General features: G+C 43.0%; 1 protein-coding gene across 5 annotated transcripts in view; it reads left to right on the top strand.

Moving 5' to 3' along the window:
- The window catches only part of Astn2 (astrotactin 2), an 848095-nt gene that overhangs the window by 238803 nt on the left and 587481 nt on the right, over positions 1-21811 (top strand). For 2 of the 5 annotated variants that reach the window (XM_046451529.2, XM_058581647.1), the window contains one exon: positions 3753-3899. The exons of 1 other annotated variant lie outside the window; for it this stretch is intronic. In XM_046451529.2, the coding sequence (XP_046307485.1) occupies positions 3753-3899 (147 nt within the window). Of the gene's footprint in view, positions 1-3749; positions 3900-21811 lie in introns of all 5 variants that reach the window. 2 more of the 5 variants (XM_046451531.2, XM_046451528.2) reach the window with 1 other exon arrangement.

The raw sequence follows: 21811 nt of genomic DNA, 5'->3' as shown, positions 1-21811 counted from the left end.
AGGTACCAGGGACAGGACAGGACAGGACAGGAAGCCACTATTAGCTGCTGGAACTGAAGGGCCAGGGAGAGGAAAGTGGTTTTATTGGTGTGAGATTTGGAACTGTGGAAAAGGGACCCCTGGCAGAAGATGTGATTACCCAGGGTCCTTGTCTCTATCAGATATGGTACCGAAACAGGAATGGAGTGAGGGAACAGATACTCCACACTCTCCCTTCCCATCTTTAGCCAGAGCATCCTACTGGCCAAACCCACCTTGCAGCCAGATAACATGGAGCTAGGTGATACTGCCCCTAGGGATCTGCCACTGGGACAGATGGGAAGAATGAATCTGGGGAAGCATGGTGGATCAGGGGTGCCAATGGGAAGAATGCACCTGGGGAGCATGGTGGATCCGGGTGCCAATGGAGAGCAACCAGCACAGATAGGGGTGTGTATGCATTCTGTTGCCTGCACTGTGCCAGAAGCTCATGTTCTTAACTATTACAGATACTTCCTCTTACCTCTTCGAAGGGATGCATGTCTCCCTAGAGGCTGGCTCTCTCTTGTAAGTGTGTGACCCAAAGAACTCAAGTCTCTACTCCACACTGCCACTTAGATGTTTTGAAGAGACCCCTAAGTTTCCATACCTAAAACCAAGCTTGTTCATGCCTATCAAATGTGGACTTTTATAGGGTCCTTGCTCTTGTTGAGGGACCATCGTTCTGCAGCTGTGAAAAGCCAGAAGACCAGGAGTCAAACTATAAGTCCCTCTACCCCATGTCTGCCCCTTTCAGTCTGCCTTCACGACCCGAGGGTGTTTTACCTACAATATCACTCTCCATGTTGCCCACTTCTCAGTCTCTACCATTCTACTGCTTCTGCCTCTATTCTCTCTACTACTCCACCTACATCTCCATCTTTACGGTGTCTGCAGTACTCCAGGCAGCCATCGTCTCATACTTGGGCTCTGGTGTTGCTGTGTTATCTTCCTAGCTGGTCTTCTCACTTTCATTCCTGTTCTTTCCCAGTGAATTCTTCTCTGTTTTTCTAGAGAAATCTTCCCTTCATGCAAATCTGCTCCTGCCCCTCTAAAACCTTCATCATGGTCCATCCTTCACAAGGTCCAAGGAGTAAGGGTCAGGGTTAGGCTTCCTATTTCTTCTCCTGGGTTATCTCATGTCACTTGCTGGCAGTAATTCAGTACCAAAGGCCGGTTTCAACCCCTTCCATAGTCCTTCTCCCTAAATGGTCTTCATTTAGACTGTTCTGTCTCTTTTTCTGTCCTCATCTCACCTCTCCAACACCCAACACTTCCTCCCACTTGATGATGCAAACTCTTCAGACCCTAGTCACATGGCAACTTCCATGAAGCAAGTTTCCTTTATTTCCTAGACAAGGTCACAGTCTTTTTTAGGTTGTGCTTTAGTCTGATTGGACTAAATGATAAAATACAGTGGACGGTGTGGCATAAGCAATGATTTTCATACAGTTCTGGAGGCTAAAAGTCTAAGGCCAGCAGGGTCAGGTTTTGGTGAGGGTTTTCCTCCTGGCTTGCAGACTGTCACCTCCTCTTTGTGTCCTCATATGATGGAGTAGAGGGAGAGAGAAAGAGGTGTCTCTCTTTCCAGTCCAATCAGATTATTGCCCTTCCTTATGACCTCACTCAATTTTACTTACCTCCTTATGACCCTACAAAGATAAGAGTTTGCTGTTGAAGCCACCATTCCATGATGTTTTTTTAAGCCAACCAGTCTACAGTGTTTGGTTGTTACAAGACGTGTTCCTCTTGTTCTCACCAGAGGCTCGTGATGGTTTTTCTGTAAATGCTGCTGAATGAAGAGATAAATAAATGGGTTGATGAGTGAACGAATGAATATTGACAAACCTAGGGGAGTCCCTCTATTTGAGAATTTCAGACAGTCCACTACTTGTTCTGGATTTTTTTACAATGGCTTATCTTACCTCTTTCAATTCTGGGTAAGTCACTCTTCTCTCTGGGTTTAAGGAATCAAATTGGGCCTGACGTTGCTTCTCAGAACTTTACCTTCCTTTGGAGGGGTCTCCTCTGCAGGCTTGAATAAGAAGCCCACGTTTGGAGTCTTATTGCACCACGTTAAGTAGGACCTAAGGCAGGTATTCTTGGAGAGGGGAGCAGGAGCAGTGAGGGAGCTAGAATGTCACCATGCAGCTCATTCTGTTGCCTGTTGTCTTTTCCCTAGACACCAAAGATTATCCTTGTGTCCCTGAGGATGAGGCTTCTTACAGAACCTGCTCTCCCAATCAGCCCGCTGAGTGGCACCTACCCTGCAGACATATCTGTCTAATGGGAGGATATCTGGAGGAAACAGGAACACTTTAGCCGTGGGTGCTGGGATGTTCAGGAACCTTCTTTGTCCAATCCGATGAAACCTCTTCAAAGAAAGTCTTTGGCACCTGCTGTCTCCTGGTCTCAGACAGAAGGTAGCTGAAGAAATTCCCTCGCCTCCGGAGACAGAGACGGAGGGAGGGCTGAGTTTGAAGATTTCAAAGTCAAGGCTGTCTTTGGGAATGTCTCAGAACAAAGGCACGGGGGCCATGTAGCAGCCCCCCAGTCTTCTTTCTGGTCTCCCCTCCTTGCCTTTCATGTTGTCTTTCTCCTTCCTTCTCAACCCTTGTTGGTTTTTTCCCCTTTCCTTTTATCTTCTGCCCTTTTCTCTTTGCCTTTCTGACCTCACTTTCTTCATTCGCTGGAACTTTCTAACCAGTCGTTTTGAAACTTTGTGGAAATCCTGCTAGCAAATCATTGGAAGGTGTTGTTTGTAAAGGGAATGTCAGACTAGAGATCCTAAAGTGTGACTGCATCACTTGCTGGCTTGGAGCAAGTCACGCAGCTCGTTTGCAGACCTCAGTGTAAGCTCCGTATAATGGGGATATGGTGCTAAGTGACCTACGTATCCACAGTACTGGAGTTTTATCTCCTAGGAAGTTGAGTGACCTTTGCTACCACTGCCCTGGTTCAGGCACCATTGCCTCTGACTGGCTACTGCAAAAGTCTCAATGCTGGTCATCTCTCTTGCCTCCATTTGCATTCTCCACAGTCAAATTAATAATTGTTAACAAAGAGCTCAATTTCCCATGAACTTCCTATTTAAAGCCCTTCAGTAACAATATTTTGCCATTGAGATAACATCCAGATTCCAAATGTGGTTTACAAGGTGTCCATCTCCCTCCAGCTGTTTCTTACCATCTACCCGTGCAAGCTCCATTGCACCTTCACTAAGGACCTTTCTGTTGCTCAAGAATCATGCTCCTTCTGGCTCCAGATTATCACACATGCTTCTTTTGCCCTGGACATTTACTTTCCAGATTTCCCCACCTCCATCCTGATCTGCCTTTGCTAATTTACACTCATCCTTAAGATCTCTGTTTAGATATTGCTCTCTTCAGAAAGCCTGAAGTGAGATGCTCTAGAGTTCTAAACTCTCCTATCACATAAGTGCTCCAGGGTTAGCATTGCTCGGATTTGTATGCTACCAAAGAATGAATTACCTGAAATGTGGATTGTATCTAAATTGTTACCGATGTATCCCAAGGGCACAGGGTAGCACCTGTAACATAGTAGGTGTTCAATAAAGCTGACGTTACCTCTGTGCTTATGCCCATGGCGTGTGGTTCTATATCTCCACGGGTCAGGGAGGGAGTTTTGAGACTCAAGGTGGCCAAGCCCAGTCCTCCAGGGGCTCAGGGTGGGCCAAGCCCTAATCTCAGCCCATTGCCACCCTGTATCAGCAGCTGAGGCGACGCAGGAGACAGTGGAGTCCCTGATGCAGAAGTTCAAGGAGAGTTTCCGCGCTAACACGCCCATCGAGATCAGTCAGCTGCAGCCAGCCCCGCGCAGCGCCTCGGCAGGGAAGCGGAAGCGGAGGAGCAAGTCTCGAGGTAGGCTCTCCTGGCACCTCTTGCCAGGAAGACAGCAGGCTGTCCTAGGGTCCCAGAGATGCTGGAAAGACTTGCATTGCTCATAGAACCCTGTTGCACTTTGTCCCTTATAAATCCTCTGGGAGACAGTAGATCTGTGCCCCTGGGGGCAGAGCTCACTTCTGGGAACCCCAGCTTTCTCATCTGTGAATGGGAATGGGTCCTTTAAATTCTGGAGGAATTAAGAAGATTAGCAACAATCTAATCTTCTAGCACCAAGACCTGCAAACAGTAGATGGTCTTTTAAATTGTGGTTGGTGTCAACCTGGAGAACTAAGAGTGAAAAGACCCTTGACTGGAGGTCAGGAACACAGGCCCCCAAGAACAGGAAGTCGAGTCCAGTCTGTAGGAAAGGAAGTAATACAGTGATCAAAAGTATGAGTATTCTGAACTAGAAAGAATTGAAGTTAAATTTTTGTTCTGCTAGCATGTCACCTAGGCTGTCACTCTACTTCCCCAAGTAGAGTGTTTCGTGGGGTCCTTGCAATATCTTAGTACAGTGCCCAACATTTCATAAAGAGTAGACATTTTCCTTCTGCCCCTCCTGTTGATCTTCCCTCTTCTCTTTCCCTCTGCTACCTCATCATCTTCCTGGCCATCTCTATGACTTTGTGTATGTGAGGAACGCACTTGGCCTGGCCTGATTTCCAAGCCTGGTCTTTCTTTTCAGTCTGCATCTGGTTGTGCTTCTTCTTGCCTCTCACTTTTCAGTTTCCGATAACTCAGCTCTTCTCCATGGCTTCTGTGGCCACCTAGCACCTTCAGAAGCATTCAGGCTGAGGAACGTGACATCCAAAGCCCCACAGAGTTTTGATCGCTGTCTCTTCTAAATCCATGAGCTCTGACCTCTCTCTGTGTCTCTCATCGTGCCACTGTCTCTGCATGAAGTCACCTATCTGGCCCCTATAAATAATTTATTTACTCACACTTTATTTATTCTAGGCAGCAATATACATCTTATTTTGTTTGATCGTCAGAGTGACCATATGAGGCAGGTACAATGACAATTCCCATTTTATAGATCATCTCACTGAGGCAAAAAGAGCTATATTAACCTGCCCAAGGGGACAGACAGCCTAGTAAGTGTGGTAGATCCAGGAAAAACCCATCAGAGCGAGTTCTAAACCTTTTAACTAAACCATCAAATTCTGCAGAAGTGAAATCCTACCTGTCTTTCTAAGTCAAACCTAAGGCGTGCATTTCCACGAAGGTATCCTGTGGAAGTCAGGATTCCCACTGGGTTGTCCTAGTTTTCCTTTATACATGTGTTAATCACTGGATTCATTTTTGCATATTGTAATTTGCTTCCGTCTAGCTCTTTTAGCTGGGCAGAAGGCAGGGATTGTCTTATTGCTTGGGTGGTGTTTGCATTTCTGGGCCTAAATCAGTATCTGACACATGGGAGATGATTGCTGTTTGTTGAAAGCATGTCTATGTCTCACTCCTGTGTGATCGTGAATGCTGTGAAAACCCCAGATCTGCATGTTAAGCTGAGGCCACACATTGAAAACGATGAAATTCATTTTTGGAACTCATGTGCTAAATAGCAGTTGCCTTGAAGTCAGAAATGTCTGAGTGCTAATCCCAACCCCATCAATTTCCACTTGCATGGCTTAGATAGAGTTATCAGCCCTCTCTGGGCCTCAGTTTCCCAATGCACAAAATCATGATCCTTATATTAGAAGATTGCTAGGAGGAGCTGAAGAAATGACAAATGTAGATCACCTGAGAATCTTCAGGAAGACTGTATCAAGAACTGAATAAATGCTATTGTGATTTTTTTCCCCTACATTGAGCATTCAGGGTCACTCAAAATTTTACTGTCTTCCCTATCTATTTTTATTCCTTCAACATCCACCAAGAATCCGCCTCCCACATCCCCCTATATGTATACCCCATTAATACCTTTGACTTCAAGTCAATAAGCTCCCACTTCTTTATGTGTTAGTATCGCACCTTAAACATTTTTATGTCACTGAATTATTTTAAAATATCCATTTCATGCACCATGATTTTCTTAAGCAGCCTCTACAATTAGACACGTGGGAGGTTTTAATATGACATCATTATAAACAATACCTCATACAAGTCTTTTGTGTTTTTTAGTTTTTCTTTTTTTCTTTTGCATAATCTTTGCCTTCGCTTGGAAATCCCTCTCTCTCTCTCACCCGGTTAGAGCAGAATTTCAGAGTAAGATTATTAGCGTATGTCTCCTTGACCTAGATTGTGATTGGATAGCATGCTGTTTTAATTTACAAGTTAGATGGGTCCTCAGAGAATGAATGCATGAAAGAATCCATTTGAATCTCCTCAATGTGTGTCAAATTCTGACCACTGTCATTTCTTACCTCCTCCTTTCAACTACACCCTTTTTAAAAAAAATTCAGTTTCCCTAAAGTAGATAGAGTAACTTTTTAAAAATATCAATCAGATAATATCACTCTCCTGCTTTAATAGTTTCCTGTTTGCCTAAGAATGCAATCCAAACTCTGGGACACAGCCTGCACCACACCTTGTCAACCCTGTGTGATGTGTAGCTGGCGAGGCTGTCTTCCCTAACATCACCTGCTCTGCATTTTCTTATGCTTCAGCCAAACCTGTTTCTTATTTTCCTTCCTGTTTCTTGAACGGAGCTAAGGGTTCCCTTCTTTAGAGGCTGAGAACTTACTAGTCCTTCTTCTTGCCATGTCTCTTTCTACACAACCCCCTTTACTACTCATCCTCCTCCTGTCTGGCCCCTTCTCACCTTTCACCCCTGGGCTCAGAGTCAGCTCCTCAGCACCATCTCTGGTGACCAGCCAATCAAAAGTTCTGCTCCTTTGGGAACCAAACTTGCTAGGATCTTTTACATAATTCTTTTGAAATTTTTTTTTCTTTTGCTTCCTCTGAATAGTAGTTTAGTTTAAAATTTATTTCTTTTCTTGTTTATATGTGTTCCTCTCTCAAAGATATGCCTCAAATTTATAAACCTTCATGCATAGGCAGGCAGGGTTTAATAATATTTATTGACTAAGTGAGTGTATAGGCATCAGAAAGTGGCTCAGTTTTATAACTTTCAAATTGATGGTGTAAGAGGGATCCGTGCTGAACCAAAGCCTCCTGGTACTGACCTCCAGCAGACCCCACTTTCCCCATAGACATACTTCCTGACAAGTAGCACATCAACTGTGCTCAAGGGCATGCTGTCAAAGCCATTACCAAAACAGCTCAATAGCATTGTGCTTGCAAGTTTGCTGCCACCATCAGGAAGGATTTTGTGGGAAAGGGGTGCGGACAGTATACATCAGCCCTTCACTTCCAAACTTGTTTATCAAGATTTCCTTGGGGGACTGGGGTTGTAGCTCAGTGGTAAAACACTTGCCTCACACACATGAGGCCCTGGTTTCGATCCTCAGCACTACATAAAAATAAATAAATAAAATAAAGGCTTGTGTCCATCTACAAATAAAAATATATATTTTTTTTAAAAAAAAATAAAGATTTCCTTGCACAGAAATGCATGAGTCAAAGCAAATTTTTGGAAATTCTGCTCACTCCCTCTTCCTCTTGGAGCTTTCTAAATGTCTTTTCATCTATTAAAGACAGTGGGCTGCAGTACAGAGAGCTGGGCTGCTTTGTTTAACCCAGTGTCTGTGATACCATCTTGTGCACAGATTCTGCTTTTCCCCCTGGAACATTTATTAACATCTTGCAGAACAGAAGTATCCTCAGAAACACAATTTTAGACATGCTCCATTACCCTTCTCTGACCGCCAAAAATCTCAAATATGATGGTCTGAATCCTGAGTCTTTCATTGTCTCTCCTCTCACCCTGCCACTGAGGTGGCTGTGGGCCTTCTGGCCCAGAGTGGGAGCACCTGGCCTCTCTTTGCTTCATTAGGCTCCACGCCCACTCCGTGTTGCCCAGCGGTTTCCAGCAGATGGAGTGGGTGGCTGAGAACCGGTGTCATGGAATTGAGCACATGGCTGAGAGCAACTCCAATGTGTTTTCATGACTGTGGCTTCCTCCTGAGAGGTCTAGGGATGCTTAAGTACATCGTCCTTCATCAGACAGTGGAAGGCTAGCGGAGGACCTAATTGCTGGCTCCGTGTTTGTGACAAGATTTTTATGAGGCAGCTGTTAATAAGTAGCCACTCCCTGGTGGCCTCAAAGGCCGTGAAAAAGAGGTGTTGGCATTCAAATAAGGCAGGGGAGGATTTCTTGGAGTGTGCAGAGGAACTTCTTGAGTTTCCTGCAGTTTAGGTAGTGCTGTTCAGAAACAGGACTCTGTATTTGGAATTTAACTCTGTCATTGGCAAACCGAATGATCTTAAGCAAACTAAGAAGTGCTGGACACAGCCTCAGTTTTCTCTTCTGTAAAGTGTCAACCTCCCATGTGGGTGCAGAATAATACCTGACACATGCCCAACCCAGCACCTGGCACACAGTCAGTCCTCCATGAAGACGAGCCAGGGTTATCAGTGACATCGAGATCCTGTCCATCTGGACCCAGATCACCACACGTCCATCCCCTCCTTCCTGGGCCACGGTGGCTGCTTTGGAGGAGGTTTTGTTCTCCCTGATGCAGATTCCTGCAGCAGCCTCTTCCTCCAGCCTTGTGGTCCACAAATCCATCGTCCACCCTGACAGCTAGAGTGATCTTTGGAAAACACTCTAAATCTGGCTCTGTCACTCTCCTGCCTGCAGCACCTTCCTTATATTCTGTCACCTGCACAGCAGTGGGCTTTTTCACTCTTGACGTGGAGGCCTTTGAAGGCAGATGAGAGTGAACACACCTCCAAAGGGTCTCCAGCCGTGCTCAGAAGGCACTGGTGATCAGGTCTCAATTCCTGTTTCCATCTTTATGAAAACAAATATGTGCCACTGCATTTACAATGTGAACATGTGTAATTCAGTTTAAATTGTGCTCTACTATTTGTCAGTTAACTGATTTAACATTTGCGTGAGTCTTCAGATAATTTCCTGTCCCAGGAAGGAGAACTAGGAATAAGCTGATGAGTAAGGGGAGGGCAGTGGAACCTTCTTTAAAGGGCTTCCATAGGACCAAACAAGCTAACACCTGTAAAGGTTTCAGTACAGGCCAGACAAAGGGCACAGAGGTGTTCAATTATTTGCTATTCTTTTTGCTATGATTATTACTCTTATTTTAGTCAATATTATTACCCCATGCAGATGCATGTACTCTAAAATCTTTAAGATGAAAAGCAAATTATTTAATAGGACAGATTAAGAAGTTGGCCTTGAGCCAGGCGTGGTGGTGCATGCCTGTAATCCCAGTGGCTCGGGAGGCTGAGGCAGGAGGATCATGAGTTCAAAGCCAGCCTCAGCAATGGCAAGGCACTAAGCAACTCAGTGAGACCCTGTCTCTAAATAAAATACAAAATAGGGCTGGGGATGTGGCTCAGTGCTGGTGAACTCAGTGCCCCTGAGTTCACTCCCTGATACAAAAAAAAAAAAAAATGGCCTTGTCTGCTATATAAATCTCCTTCCTAGACTGGGCTCCACTCTACCTGTGTGTACCTCCCACTTCTGCACTACCATATTCTCCAACCTCCTGGGCCATATTTTCCTTCCCTCAATATGTCTTGCTTTCTGAGTACTGATCATGTTTTTCTTGAAAGACTCACCCCTTCGGCAGAAAATTGCAGGCAGAAAATTGCTACTCATTTTCTCAATCCAACTTCAGAGTCTTCTCTGTGAAGCACCTCCTCAGCCCTTACCCCAGGTGAATGCACCACCCTTCTTTCTGTGCACTCACAGTCCCACGGCTGTTCATCATCACAAGGCTTACTGCCATCCATCCTAAGTACATGTGCACATATCTGACACTTCCTTCAACTCTCACAGTTCCTTGATGGAAAGAACAGTGGTTTGTGCTGTCTGTAGCCCCTCTGCCTAAGGAAGAACTGGAATAGTACATTAATTGGCTGAATGATAAAAGAAATGGCTGGCTGGAAGCTTGGCTGGATGCGTAGGTGTTTGGGTAGATGGGTGAATGGATAGATGGATAGATGGATAGGAGAATTTAGTTAAGAGATTCATGGAATGCTGGAGGTAAATGAAACGCAGAGTAACCTACCATCTGTGGTCATTTAGTATGTTCTAGGCATTCGGCTGTATATCATCTCATTTAAAAGCTCCTGATAGCTTCATAAGATGAGTACTATAATCACAGTCTTTCAACAAAGGAGAAAACTCAAGCTTGTACTATTTAAGTGGCTTGTCCAAGGTTAACCAACTGGTATATTATGTAACTCTGAATTCAAAGCCCACCTTGAAATTCTCGGATGACTTGAGTTCTACTCTTAAGCTATCCTGGATAAGATCTTGGAGCTGTGAAATGATATCAGTTTATTCTCATAACTAGAAGTCAGTGTATACAGTTTCCCTTGAACTGTTTTTTTTTTTTTTTCTGTGTCATCAGCACTGCTATAAGAGTGTGTAAGAGCTCAAGTTTTCGTAAGGTGAGGCCATCTCCTGTTCCTGCCCCTTTCAGGCTCTCTGTGCCCTCAGGGAGCCATTCCTGTCCTCAGGAACCCCCGATGGCTGAGGGTGTATCATGCTGTATGCATTTTTTTTTTAAAGCCTCCAACCAATTTTTTTGGAATGCCACACAGGTATAGGTTGTGCCACCCATCTCTCTGCCCTCCCCCATTTAATCATTTATTGAAGGAAGCAGGGGATTAGATATTCATTACACAATGAATACACGGAGGTGGTGTGGGCCTGCTTGAGGTGTTTACGAAACCAGAAGAGTAATTAAAGAAAACTACATAAAGGAGGTAATCCTTGACTAACACATTGGATTTAACTAGGGAGAGAGGGTGGGAAGACATTGCTGGTAGAAGAAAGAAAACATGCAAAACCTGCTTGTGGGTGACACTCTGCAGAGCATTATGGGTCTATCTGGAGGAATATGTGAACCAGGTGGTGAGGTGAGATGGCATCAGCTCCTTCTTTAGGACCAGGCCCTGAAATTTGTTCCCATCTTGCCAGCTGTCCCCCGCCCCAACACTGGGAGGAGAGCCTGATTCTGTCTCCTTTATTCATCCTAATAGATAAGCTCCCGTGTGTTCTTCTATTGTGGAGCACTGTCCCTAGGACGCAGGCTTATGCTAATACATATTTTTTTCTTCTTTTTATTAGTAACTGGCTATAAATTATTCACTTAGTTGGAAGAAAATAGTCAGAAACATTAATGACTTTAAATTAGTTGCCTTAATGGGTTGTTGCTCTGTTTAAATATTGAACGGGCAGCCCCAGGATCTGTCCTTGTTTCTTTGGTCCAGTCTTAGTGCTCCTGATCTTTTAGCCCCTGCAGCAGCCTTGTATGCATATGCCTTTTATTTGGGAAAAATTTGAAAAGGCTTCATTGAGACACTGCCCCTTTGGACAAAGAAAGTTGATGTTGCATCATCGAAATGAAGTTCTAACATAAACCATGCAGTGATTACACGCATTCGAAGGAGGACTAGATAGACATCAGTTGCCTGGAGACTAGCCCCAGGTCTGGATGAAATGATCCCTCTTTTCACCACTGTTATGGTTTGGATATGAGGTGTCTCCTCCAAAAGCTCATGTGTGAGACAATGCAAGAAGGTTTGGAGAAGAAATCTTGAGGTTCTAGCCTGAAGCTAATCAGTGAATTGATCCCTGGTGGGATTAACTGAGTGGTAACTGGAGGCAGGTGGTGTGTGGCTGGAGGAAGTGATTCCTTGGGGGCGTGGCTATGGGGTATATATTTTATATCTGGAGGGGGGCTCTCTTTCTGCTTCCTGATCATCAAGTGAGCTGCTTCCCTCTGCCACACTCTTCCACCATGATGTTTAGCCTCACCTCGAGCCCTCAGAAACGGAACCAGCCTTCTATGGACTAAGACCTCTGAAAATGTGAGCCCTCAAACTCTTTGTCCTCTACAGTTGCTCAGGTTGGGTCTTTTAGTCACAGCAGCAACATAACTGACTGAAAAAAAACACCTGGTGCTGCTTCACCAACTGAGTCTTCCTCTTTTTCTCCACTTGTAATATTCAAAACTTGCTCTTTCTTAAAGCAAACAAACAAAACCTTAAAGCCACATTCTTCATGAAGATTTGCTTCAAGCTTTGATAAGCTCCTTCCTGTCTTCCTTGAGCCATTTGTCCTTTATTACCTTTTATTAAGAGTAATTTATGGCCACTTCACATCTTTACCCTTAATGAATCTCAAGTGCAGCAACTAGGACCTGGCTGATCTGTGTTCCCACCGACTAGCCCAGTTCCTGACAATATAGCAGATGCTCAATTAATATTTGATGAATTAATGGAAAGCCAATCAACCTGGCTGCATAATCTTGGACAAGACCTTGCACTTGCCAGGCCTCAGTGTCCCCATCTCAGAGGCTCTGTAGCTCTGTGGCAACATTCTCAGTTTCTGGAGTCAGAGAGGTGTGGATTCATATCCCAGCCCTGGAGCCAACTTGCTTAACTTTGTAAAATGACTTTTGTCCTAAATCTCCATTACCTGATGTGCACATCATACAATCATACAATCATTCTCATAGGGAGGCTGGGAGGATTAGAGGTAATGTATGTAAAGTGCTCAGCAGGCTGCACTGAATATAGTAAGTACCTAATAAATCTTTGTTGTTGTTAATTTGGAAAGCAAAGGTGATGGGTTAGATAATTTCCACAAATCTCCTCCAACTCAAATAGCCTTTGATTATAAATCAGACTGGGAAACAGTGGTATCTGAGAAATGTCCGGAATTTGGAGTCAAAAAACCTAGTTTGAAACCCAGCTCTGTCTTAAGTGCAGTGAACCCTCGGGAAGACTCATTACAATCCTCAGGATTCCATCTGTGGCACCTGGGGATGTGGTAATATCTGCCATTCTCCATTTCCAGAGATGGTGTGAGGATGTGCTCAAGTGCTGATGGAAATGATCTTTTAAAGCTTGCTGCAGATTAGCCATGCTCTGTCTCCAGAGCCCTGACCCCTTCACAGGGAATGACATGCATCTGTGATCAGGGACCACCCTCCCAAAATGTGCAGCCAGGCGCCTCGCCACTAACAACCTAGTGATCCCCAGATTGTGTTAGACTGAGATGTAGGTGAGCTCATCTGAAGTCAGAGCACACGCTGCCTCCATAAATCTTCCCTGATGTGTCTTTGAGAGAAGTTTGCCTTCCTGAAAGTGTATGTCTCCTCCAGGTGGTTTCCCTTGTCCGTCTGAAATATATCAGGGAGCTCTCAGTCAATTCTGTCTGCCCTGACTAGTGGAGAGGCAACCACAAGTGGCCTTCACAGAAGGCTCTGGACCAGGTCCCAGTGAAGCCTGAAGGCATAATTCTAGATTATTTCTTCCATCAGAATGGTGTTGCTAAATAATAAAACACCCTGAAACTTAGTGACTTAAAACAGCAGCCATTTCTTTAACACCTAACTCAAGTGGAGCATTTGGGCTTGGCTTAGCTAGATCTCATCTGGGTGGGGCAGACTCAGCTGACCTCAGTCATGCAGCTGTGGTCCGCTGATGTTCCCAGGCTAGTTCACCTACTGAGGGTTCCAGAAATAGCAAGAGCAGGAGCTGCAAAGTCTTTCGAGGATTAAGCTCAGAGGGTACACATCATCCTTTCTGTTTCATTCTGGTGGTAAAAGCAAGTCTCTTAGTCCATCAGAGGTGGAAATGGATCTCAAGGTTATCTGATCCAAACTCCTGTGGATGTGAAAAAGATGGGGAAAACTTGTCACTGTCACACAGAGAAACTAGCAGACCCAGGAATGAAATTCAGCTACCCAAACCTACAAGACATCCTCTTTTCATGCCATTTGGACATGTATAATCATGTAGACCATATTGCCTACGTGCAGATTGACTGTTGGGTGATTCTGATGAAGCTTGTAGTTAGAAATCAGCTGCTGTCATCTAATTCATCTATAACCAAATGCGTGAATTGCATAGATTACAGAGAGGCTTTGCATTTCCCCATGCCTACAGTAAACAGAGTTGAACATACTGAGGCCATGGTGTGGAGGGTCTGAGATGTGAACAGCTTTCAAGCTGTGCCCCAAATAGGGACTTAGGGAAAAGGGTGGTGGAATTGTTGCTGTTTTACCAGGGTCCTAATTGATATTTCTATATTAGGTCTCAATATTTGGGGGGAAAAGTCCCAACTCAAAATAAATATGAACATATATGTATGTGTATACATATATATATACACACACATATATATCAATCTCATGCACACACTCATAGATATAACAAAATCTTCTATATGGAAAGAAAGTGGGAGGGAGGATAGTAAACTTTAAATTATCATGTTACACAAAGTTTACAAGGGACTTCTTTCTGTCCATATACACATATGCATGCACACACACAAAAAAATGTTGGACAAAATGCATCTTTTAAAAATGCAAGAAACTGTATTGATTTTTTTTTTTTTTTTTTTTTTGGTATTTGCTAAAATTTGCTTTGTGTGGTCTAAAATGTGGTCCATTTTGGAAAAGTTTCCATGAGCAGCTGAGAAGAAAGTGAATTTGGTTGTTGATAGCTGGCATGTTCTATAGATGTCTGTGAAGTTTATTTGATTAATGGTATTTTTAGATCTGAAGAGTCTTAGTTTATATCTGGATGACTTAGCTCTTGCTGAGAGAGGTGTGTTGAAATCATCTCAAATTATTGTACTGTCTTTATGTTAAGTAATCATATCAAAAATGAAGAAAGGAAGCAGCACTTAGGTATAAAGACTGAAGAGATGCAAAGTCAGGCTGTGAGTTTGGAAGCTCATGTCCTGGTAGTGCTAGGTGGAAGAGGGTGGAATGGGGTGGATTAAATAAAGAGGACCCATGAGCCTGGAAAGAGGAAGGATGAGGTAATAGGAATAACCTCAAAGTGCCAGAAAACACAATAAATATAGTTTGCATATTAACATTCAGAGTACATTATATTAAACAAAATCCAGTTATATGCTGTTTACCTAAGAGTCTCCTAAAACATAAAGACACAAAGCTTGCAGTGAAGGGAAAAGAAAGATACACACTAGACAATACTAATCAAATGAAGACTTCAGGGAAATATACATTCAGGGCAAAATAAGCTTTACATCAGCAAGAAGAAACAAACAAAAGTAATCCTCAGGAATACAGAGTCAAAGCAACTGTTCATCAGGAGAGAAATAAAAATTGTACTTATACCCACTAACAACACAGCTTCAAAATATATAGATAAAAATGATAGAAAAACAATGTTAATTAATAATAGACAAAGTGAGAGACGATTTTACAAAATCTATTAGATTGAGTAGACAAAATAATAGCAATAAAGAAAATGCCATTGAAAACACAATCCAATGAACATATATAAAATTCTACCCCAGAGGATACAAAGTTAAAGATTTTTTTTAAGAAGTGAGAAATTCTCTTTATGGATCTTGACATCTTATGATCTCAATTTTCTGGCTTTGGCCCAGTTTCCTGAAATTTTATCTTTTTTTTTTTTTAAATGATAACTCCTTGCCACACTTATGACTAAGTATAGTTTGACTTTTATCCCTTAAAGACATTTATTCCAAATCAGAGGTGGGTGTAGGGAGAAGCAATCTATGTACACTGATTTCATTTTATCTTCATTTTCTTTCTTTGAGGAGGGAAGGAAGGTACAGGGAGGTTGTGGTTAAGGCCAACACTTCTGGAAAAAACAGTTCCTTTTGAGGCAAAGTGGTGACATTTTCTTTTAGTCCCCATTCCTCATATTTCTGCTACAAGCCAGGGGAGCCATGATTTTGTCAGGATGTCATTTTCTCCTCCCCTCCATATTGCTTATGTATGATCTAGCTGTAGAGACTTGCAGAGAACCCTCTAACACCTGACCTGCTCCTACATCTGCGTCAGCCCTGTTACCTTGCCAGAGAGCTGGCTGAGACAGGTCATGCGTCCCCTGCAATGGAGCGTTGTAATATCAGTAGGAACCTTCACAGATTCTAAGATGGAGAAGGGGCTCAATGTTGTCTTTTTGTTTTCAGGCAGGACTGGGTAGAAATAACTCCACAATCCTGTCATTTACAGCAGTATCAGAGGCAATGGAGATTACTATGTTAAGTGAAATAAGAAAGGCACAGAAAGACAAGGACCACATGATCTCACTCGTGTGTGGAATCTGAAGAATTTATCTCAGAAGTTGAGGCCAGAGTGGTGGTTATCAGAGGCTGGGAAAGTAGAGGGAACGGAAGGATGGGGAAAGATTATTCTATGGGTAAATCAGTTACAATTAAATAGAAGCAAGAAGTTCTGATGTGCTTTTGCACAGTAGGGAGACTACAAGTAACAATTATGTTCACGCATTTCACCAAGCTTCAGAAAGGACTTTGAAAGTTTTACCACATAGATATGATAAATTTTGGAGGAGATAAATATGTTCAAACTGGTTTAAACATTATGCAATGTGTACATGCATAAAAAAATACATGGTACTCCATTTAGTATGCACAGATTTGTTTTTATGTACTAATTAAAAATAAATTTAAAAAGTAAGAACTCCACAAGATCTTGAAAATTCAAGGTTAGGCATTTGCAATGATTACAGTGCCCCAGAATGCCTATGATCTGTGATAGATTCTGATCTCAGTTGTACTAAAAGCAGCTTCTGTGGCCCCAGCACGATCACACAAGTCAGACTCTGAAACCATGTCTGTCATAGGAGGAGGCTCCTCTGTGGCTGTTATAGTTTATTCTCATTTCTTAGATTCTCTTCCCTCCTGGTGTGTCTACCTAAACTGATGTTCCTGCTCTGAATCTCCAAGATGGCTTCCATTCATTCATTCATTCAACTGAGTGCCTACCAAGTGTTAGGCACCATGCTGGGTCCTGAGACTAACAGGAAGATCAGACATATGAGGTCCTCATCCATACGGGGCTCAAGATATAGATGGAAAAACAGGAAGTCGGCCACTCAGACATTCAAGTACAATGGTTAAGTTGTGTAAGTGCTTGAAAGTAAATGACTTTGCTGTTGACCTGAGTCGTTGTCCACCAAAACTACAGTGAAGCCAGTTGGGATTCCTACTCCTTTGCCATGGCTAGAAATCAACACTCTCTTGATTCCTTCAGCAAAGATGAAATCAGAGAAGGAAACAATTCTGAGGCTAGTGTAGTGAGGTGTTCTTATTCTGTTTCCTACTTGGGGACATACAGCTAATAGGAAGCAATAGCAATGATTGGTCCATGATTTTGTTCCAGTTATGGTTCCAGGTGCTTTCATGCATGTTATTCTGTCACAGCTTCTTCTAACCCTTATTGTGTCAAAGAAGTTGACATTCTGGAACATGAAGCAAGTTGCCCACTCTTGCAGGGGGACAGGGCTTGGATGTGAAGGTGGATCATCCCCTTCCAGTGTCCCATCCTCTCTCCTACCTTTCAGCTGTGCTATCTGCAGTGCCTGGCTCCAAGTCTTGTTTGCATTACCTTTGTGGGGTCTGTGCATACACATGGGCCTCAGAACTTAAACTGAAATTCAGCAGAAATGAGGCAGCAGCAGAGAAGAATCTTTCTTACCCTAATAACCCTGGTGGGATTTTTATTCATTTTCTTGCCTAATTATTATTAAGAATATGCCATCTGTGTAAATGAGGTTTTATGATTTTGTTGTAAAGTTTGGTGCAATTCAACTTGAAAAAAAAACTAACCTTTAATCTCATTCCATGATGAAAAATGTTGGTTTGATGTACAAAGTCTAATTGCCCCTACCACGTGTTGGAAATCCAAATGTAGCTAGACATTAAGGTTAAATGATGATATCACAACTTACTCAGTTTGCATTTTACATTCAATTGAAAACACAAACCCCCTCGCCTCATTAATCCTTTGCAATCCAATTTTTCCCCCCCTAAATGAAATGATCCTTTTGGGACACATTTATATCCTTTTAACAGCCGCCTGACAGTTCTGCTGATGGAGTTTGTATCCAACTTTGTTACTGGATAGTGACAACTTGCCCTGACGGATATGTGTACATAATTATTCTCTCACAGTTAGATTTAATTAATGCTTACCCTCATCATGATCTTGCAGCTAGCAGGCTTTCTCTGCAGGAGCAGTTAATGGCAAAAGGATTTCCTTTTTAGCCAAGAGAGACTCCAAAAGGCTTTGTAAAACTTTTTTTTTTTTTAAGATGGAAAAAAAAGAGAAAACAAAGCATCCAAGCATGTTTAATCTGCTTCCTCTCCACATTAATGCCACATGTGAACAAATTTGAGGCTGCATATAGGGATGGGGTTGTTAAAACTAATTTCAGACTATAAGAGTTGCTAATATGAGAAACTCTGACAGACCCACAGGGAAAATGTGTAATTTTTAGTATGGTGGCTTAGGATCCAGGCCCCCTGGCTTCATTTTGCTTGTCTCCATACAAAATATGCATGTGTGTGTGTTTTTCTAATCATCTCCCCAAATGCCACCCAGAGTTCAATAATAAATTGCTATGTGAGAGAGGAGATATTAAAGAGAAATGACGAGGGAGACAGAAGGAGTATGAAGATAAGATTTGGAAAGAGATTATTAAGAAGTTCATAATAAGAAAAGGGAGTGTGTTCTTGTAAAACCCCATTAGTTGGGAATACTTTACAAATAATCTGTCCCAGTCCATGCTTGTGAAATATTCATGTGCCATTTGCTTTTTATTACCATAATGGCAATGCTTTGTGTTTGTAGAGAGCTTAACAGTTTACAACACATTTTCATATCCATTATCTTAGGTGATCTTTGCAATAACCCTGTGAGATCAGCAGAGAAACATTCACAGATGAGTAGACTGAGGCTCCTAGAGGTTGAGTCACTTGTGTAAGTTCTCACGGCTGGAAAGCAGAGGAACTTGGCATTGAAGTCACAGCTTCTTAAAGCCAGACCCAGTGCTGTTTTTACTACCTTATACCATTTCTCTTTAGGTTTTAAAATGCATACAGGGAAGATTTATATGAGGACTCAAAAAGCAGTCCCTCCAGGCCTTCATTTGTCTTGCTGAAGTGTCAGCAGACTCTGAGCTAAAAAATACCATCTGAGATGAGAGTCATATGATGCTACTTATTTTAATGATTACATACAATATTAATGATCATTATTGCTGTGAGTTGTTATGAGAGATTTCATCTAGCAAGATCCCAGAGGCTAGACGGGAACTTCGGGATAGAAGGGAACACGTCCTTTCTCTGGGAATAGGAGATAGTGTTTAAAGGCCTTGACCTTGAATCCTCAAGAGGCCCAAAATAAAGTATCAGGAAATTCAGGACTATGGAGTGGGAGACAGGTTTGTAGAAACCATTTCATGATCCAAATAAAAAACTGAGGCAGAAAGAGGGGAAGCGGCTTCTTGACCATGAACTAGTGGCAGACCTGGGAACTCCATGCCTGCCTCACTGACTCCCAATGCTAAGCTCAATCCACTTACACCCAAACTGTAACCTCAAATGGCAGAAGCCTCAGAAATATCCTTTCTTATAAGTGAGAAACTGAGGCCTATAAAAAGAGAGTGGCTCATCAAAGATCATGTATGGACCCAGAGGCAGGACACCAAATCACATCCCCTTAATTCATATCAATTCAGTTCAATTTGACAGTATTGTGTGGGTGTGTGATGAGCTGGCTCTGTGCTCACCACTGTCATGACACTGGGCTAATAGAGCACAGACAGGCATGTGATGCAGATGGAGGAAGACTATGGGTTTTCACTCATATTTGATACTGTGGGTAAGAAAGGTGTGAAACTGATGCACAGAGAAATCCAAATCCAAGTTTAAATGAGCTGACCTTGGAGAAGAGGACCTGGGAGAGGAGGACAGGGAGGGCATCCCTACAGCTCCAATTACTCTCTTGACTGCCTGCTTCCTAATGTTTTCTCCTCTCTGAGTCCCACAAGATTAACACATGAGTTGAAGAATAAGGGCTAGAGCCGGTAGAAATACAGTCACTTATGTTTAGATACACTAGTATCATCTGTTATTATATTCTTATTTACCAAAGGTTTATTCCCCACCGTGCAGCATGCCATTTTTCAATATATCATCTAAGTAAATTCTCATAATGTCCTTGTAAAGTAGTATTATTATTACTATCCCCCTTAAAAGGTGAGAACTTTGGGACTCATAAGGGAAGGTATACTTGCCAAATGCTAGATAGCTGATCAGTGGCAAAGCTTGGATTTGAACCCAGATCTGTCAAACTCCAAAGCCCAGTCACTTAAGTGTAACGCCTATGGCTCCCTCATTGAAGCTGGTGGCTGAGGCCATGAATGGTGAAGCTTGATACCCACAGGGTCTGTCTTTCAGTCCTCATTGCTCTAGGCCAGTGACCCTCCAAGAGATCTCCTGAACACACAGCATCAACGTCTTCTGAGAACTTGATGGAATGTCACTTCTCAGACCCTGACCCTCCGAGCTAAAGCCTGGTAATATGTGTTTTAACAGCTCCCAGTTGATTCTGTGGCAAGACTAAAGAGAGAGCCACAGCATTCAGAAAACGTACCCATCCTTGACTTGCTCTCATGGAATCTCCAGGCCTCAGGGATGCTGTAGGTCAACAATTTCAGCTTCTTTTGGAGCTCTGTGCTATTCATCTGGTTCCTATTGTTTTATGTGTGCTGTTCTGTCCTTTGTGGATGATCAAAGTCAACTTAAAAGAGTAAGATTTGCAAGCTCTGTGAGCAGGCTCCAGGGAACTGGGACAAGATGTGTGTAGACCCTTGAGTTGTAGCACCTGTCTGAATTGAAGGGGGAAGTTCCAGAGTAGCCTCTGCCGCCGCCTCCATAAACCCACCACCAATGACAACCACAGCTAGGGCCACCTGGTTGTCTTTGTAGCATGAGTTTTTTTGTTTTGTTTTGTTTTGTTTTTTAAATCAGTTGTTGATGAACAAGCAAGGGGGAAGATCTTACTGTCTTTCCCTGTCGAGGCCTCTGGCCAGCCAATACAGTAGTGCATCCACATATGCCTTATGTTGAATCTCTTCTTTTTCCCCACAAGGTAGATGACCCCTGGCAGTTTAGTTAGTAGTGCAACAGTGTCTGGTTTTGACTTGAATTCTTGAATCCACATACAGACCCAATGCCCCTCTGTAAAATCTTGGGTTTTCCTCTCTTGCTTCCTTGAGGCCACAAGTACAAGATGAATATAAGGTGCTAGTGCTATCTGGTGGATGACAAGGGACCTGGGCCATCTGTACAGTTTATTTATGCTCTCTGACCTTGCTTGGATTTGATCCTGAAAGTGCTATTTTCATCTTTTGATGAGACTCTCACTCTGATCATAGGATGGATGACATATACTGGGTCTGACAGAACCAGCCCATGGTATCTGCTGGATCATGGCTATATTTGCTCTTGATAAGATCCAGTAGCACTCCACGATGCCAAATGAGTAGATCTCTGATCCAAATGATATGACTATTCTCCAAAATGGTGGGGGTCTATATTGTGAGTCTACTATCTGGCACTTGCTGTAAACGTCACGTAGTACTGATGGCCACCAAGAACTCACACAGGCTTCACTGAGTCTAATGGTGCAAATGGAGACTGTTGTATCATGACCTAACTGCTGCAGAGCCTTCTCCTACTCTGTGATCCATTCAGAGCTAGCAGCCTTCCATGAAACTTAGAAAGTGGGTCAGGGCAGTGTTCCCAAATGCGTCATTTGCTGTCTTCAGAACCCAAAGAACCCCACACACATTCTGCATTCCTCCTTCAGGTGTGAACTGAAAGATGCAGAATATTTTTTCTTTTATTTAAAGGGGATACGATTACATGCCATAGGCTGATGAACCTTAAACTCTTCACTGATGTGATGAGCCCCCGATTCTTCATAGGATTCATCTTGCACCCTCTGGAGTACATATCTTACCAAACCCTT

This window comes from Marmota monax, unplaced genomic scaffold (assembly GCF_021218885.2).
Source record: "Marmota monax isolate L192 unplaced genomic scaffold, Marmota_monax_Labrador192_F-V1.1 WCK01_AAM20220418_F8-fsc00020, whole genome shotgun sequence".
Taxonomy (NCBI): Eukaryota; Metazoa; Chordata; class Mammalia; order Rodentia; family Sciuridae; genus Marmota; species Marmota monax.
This window is presented reverse-complemented; position numbering and strand designations above follow the sequence as displayed.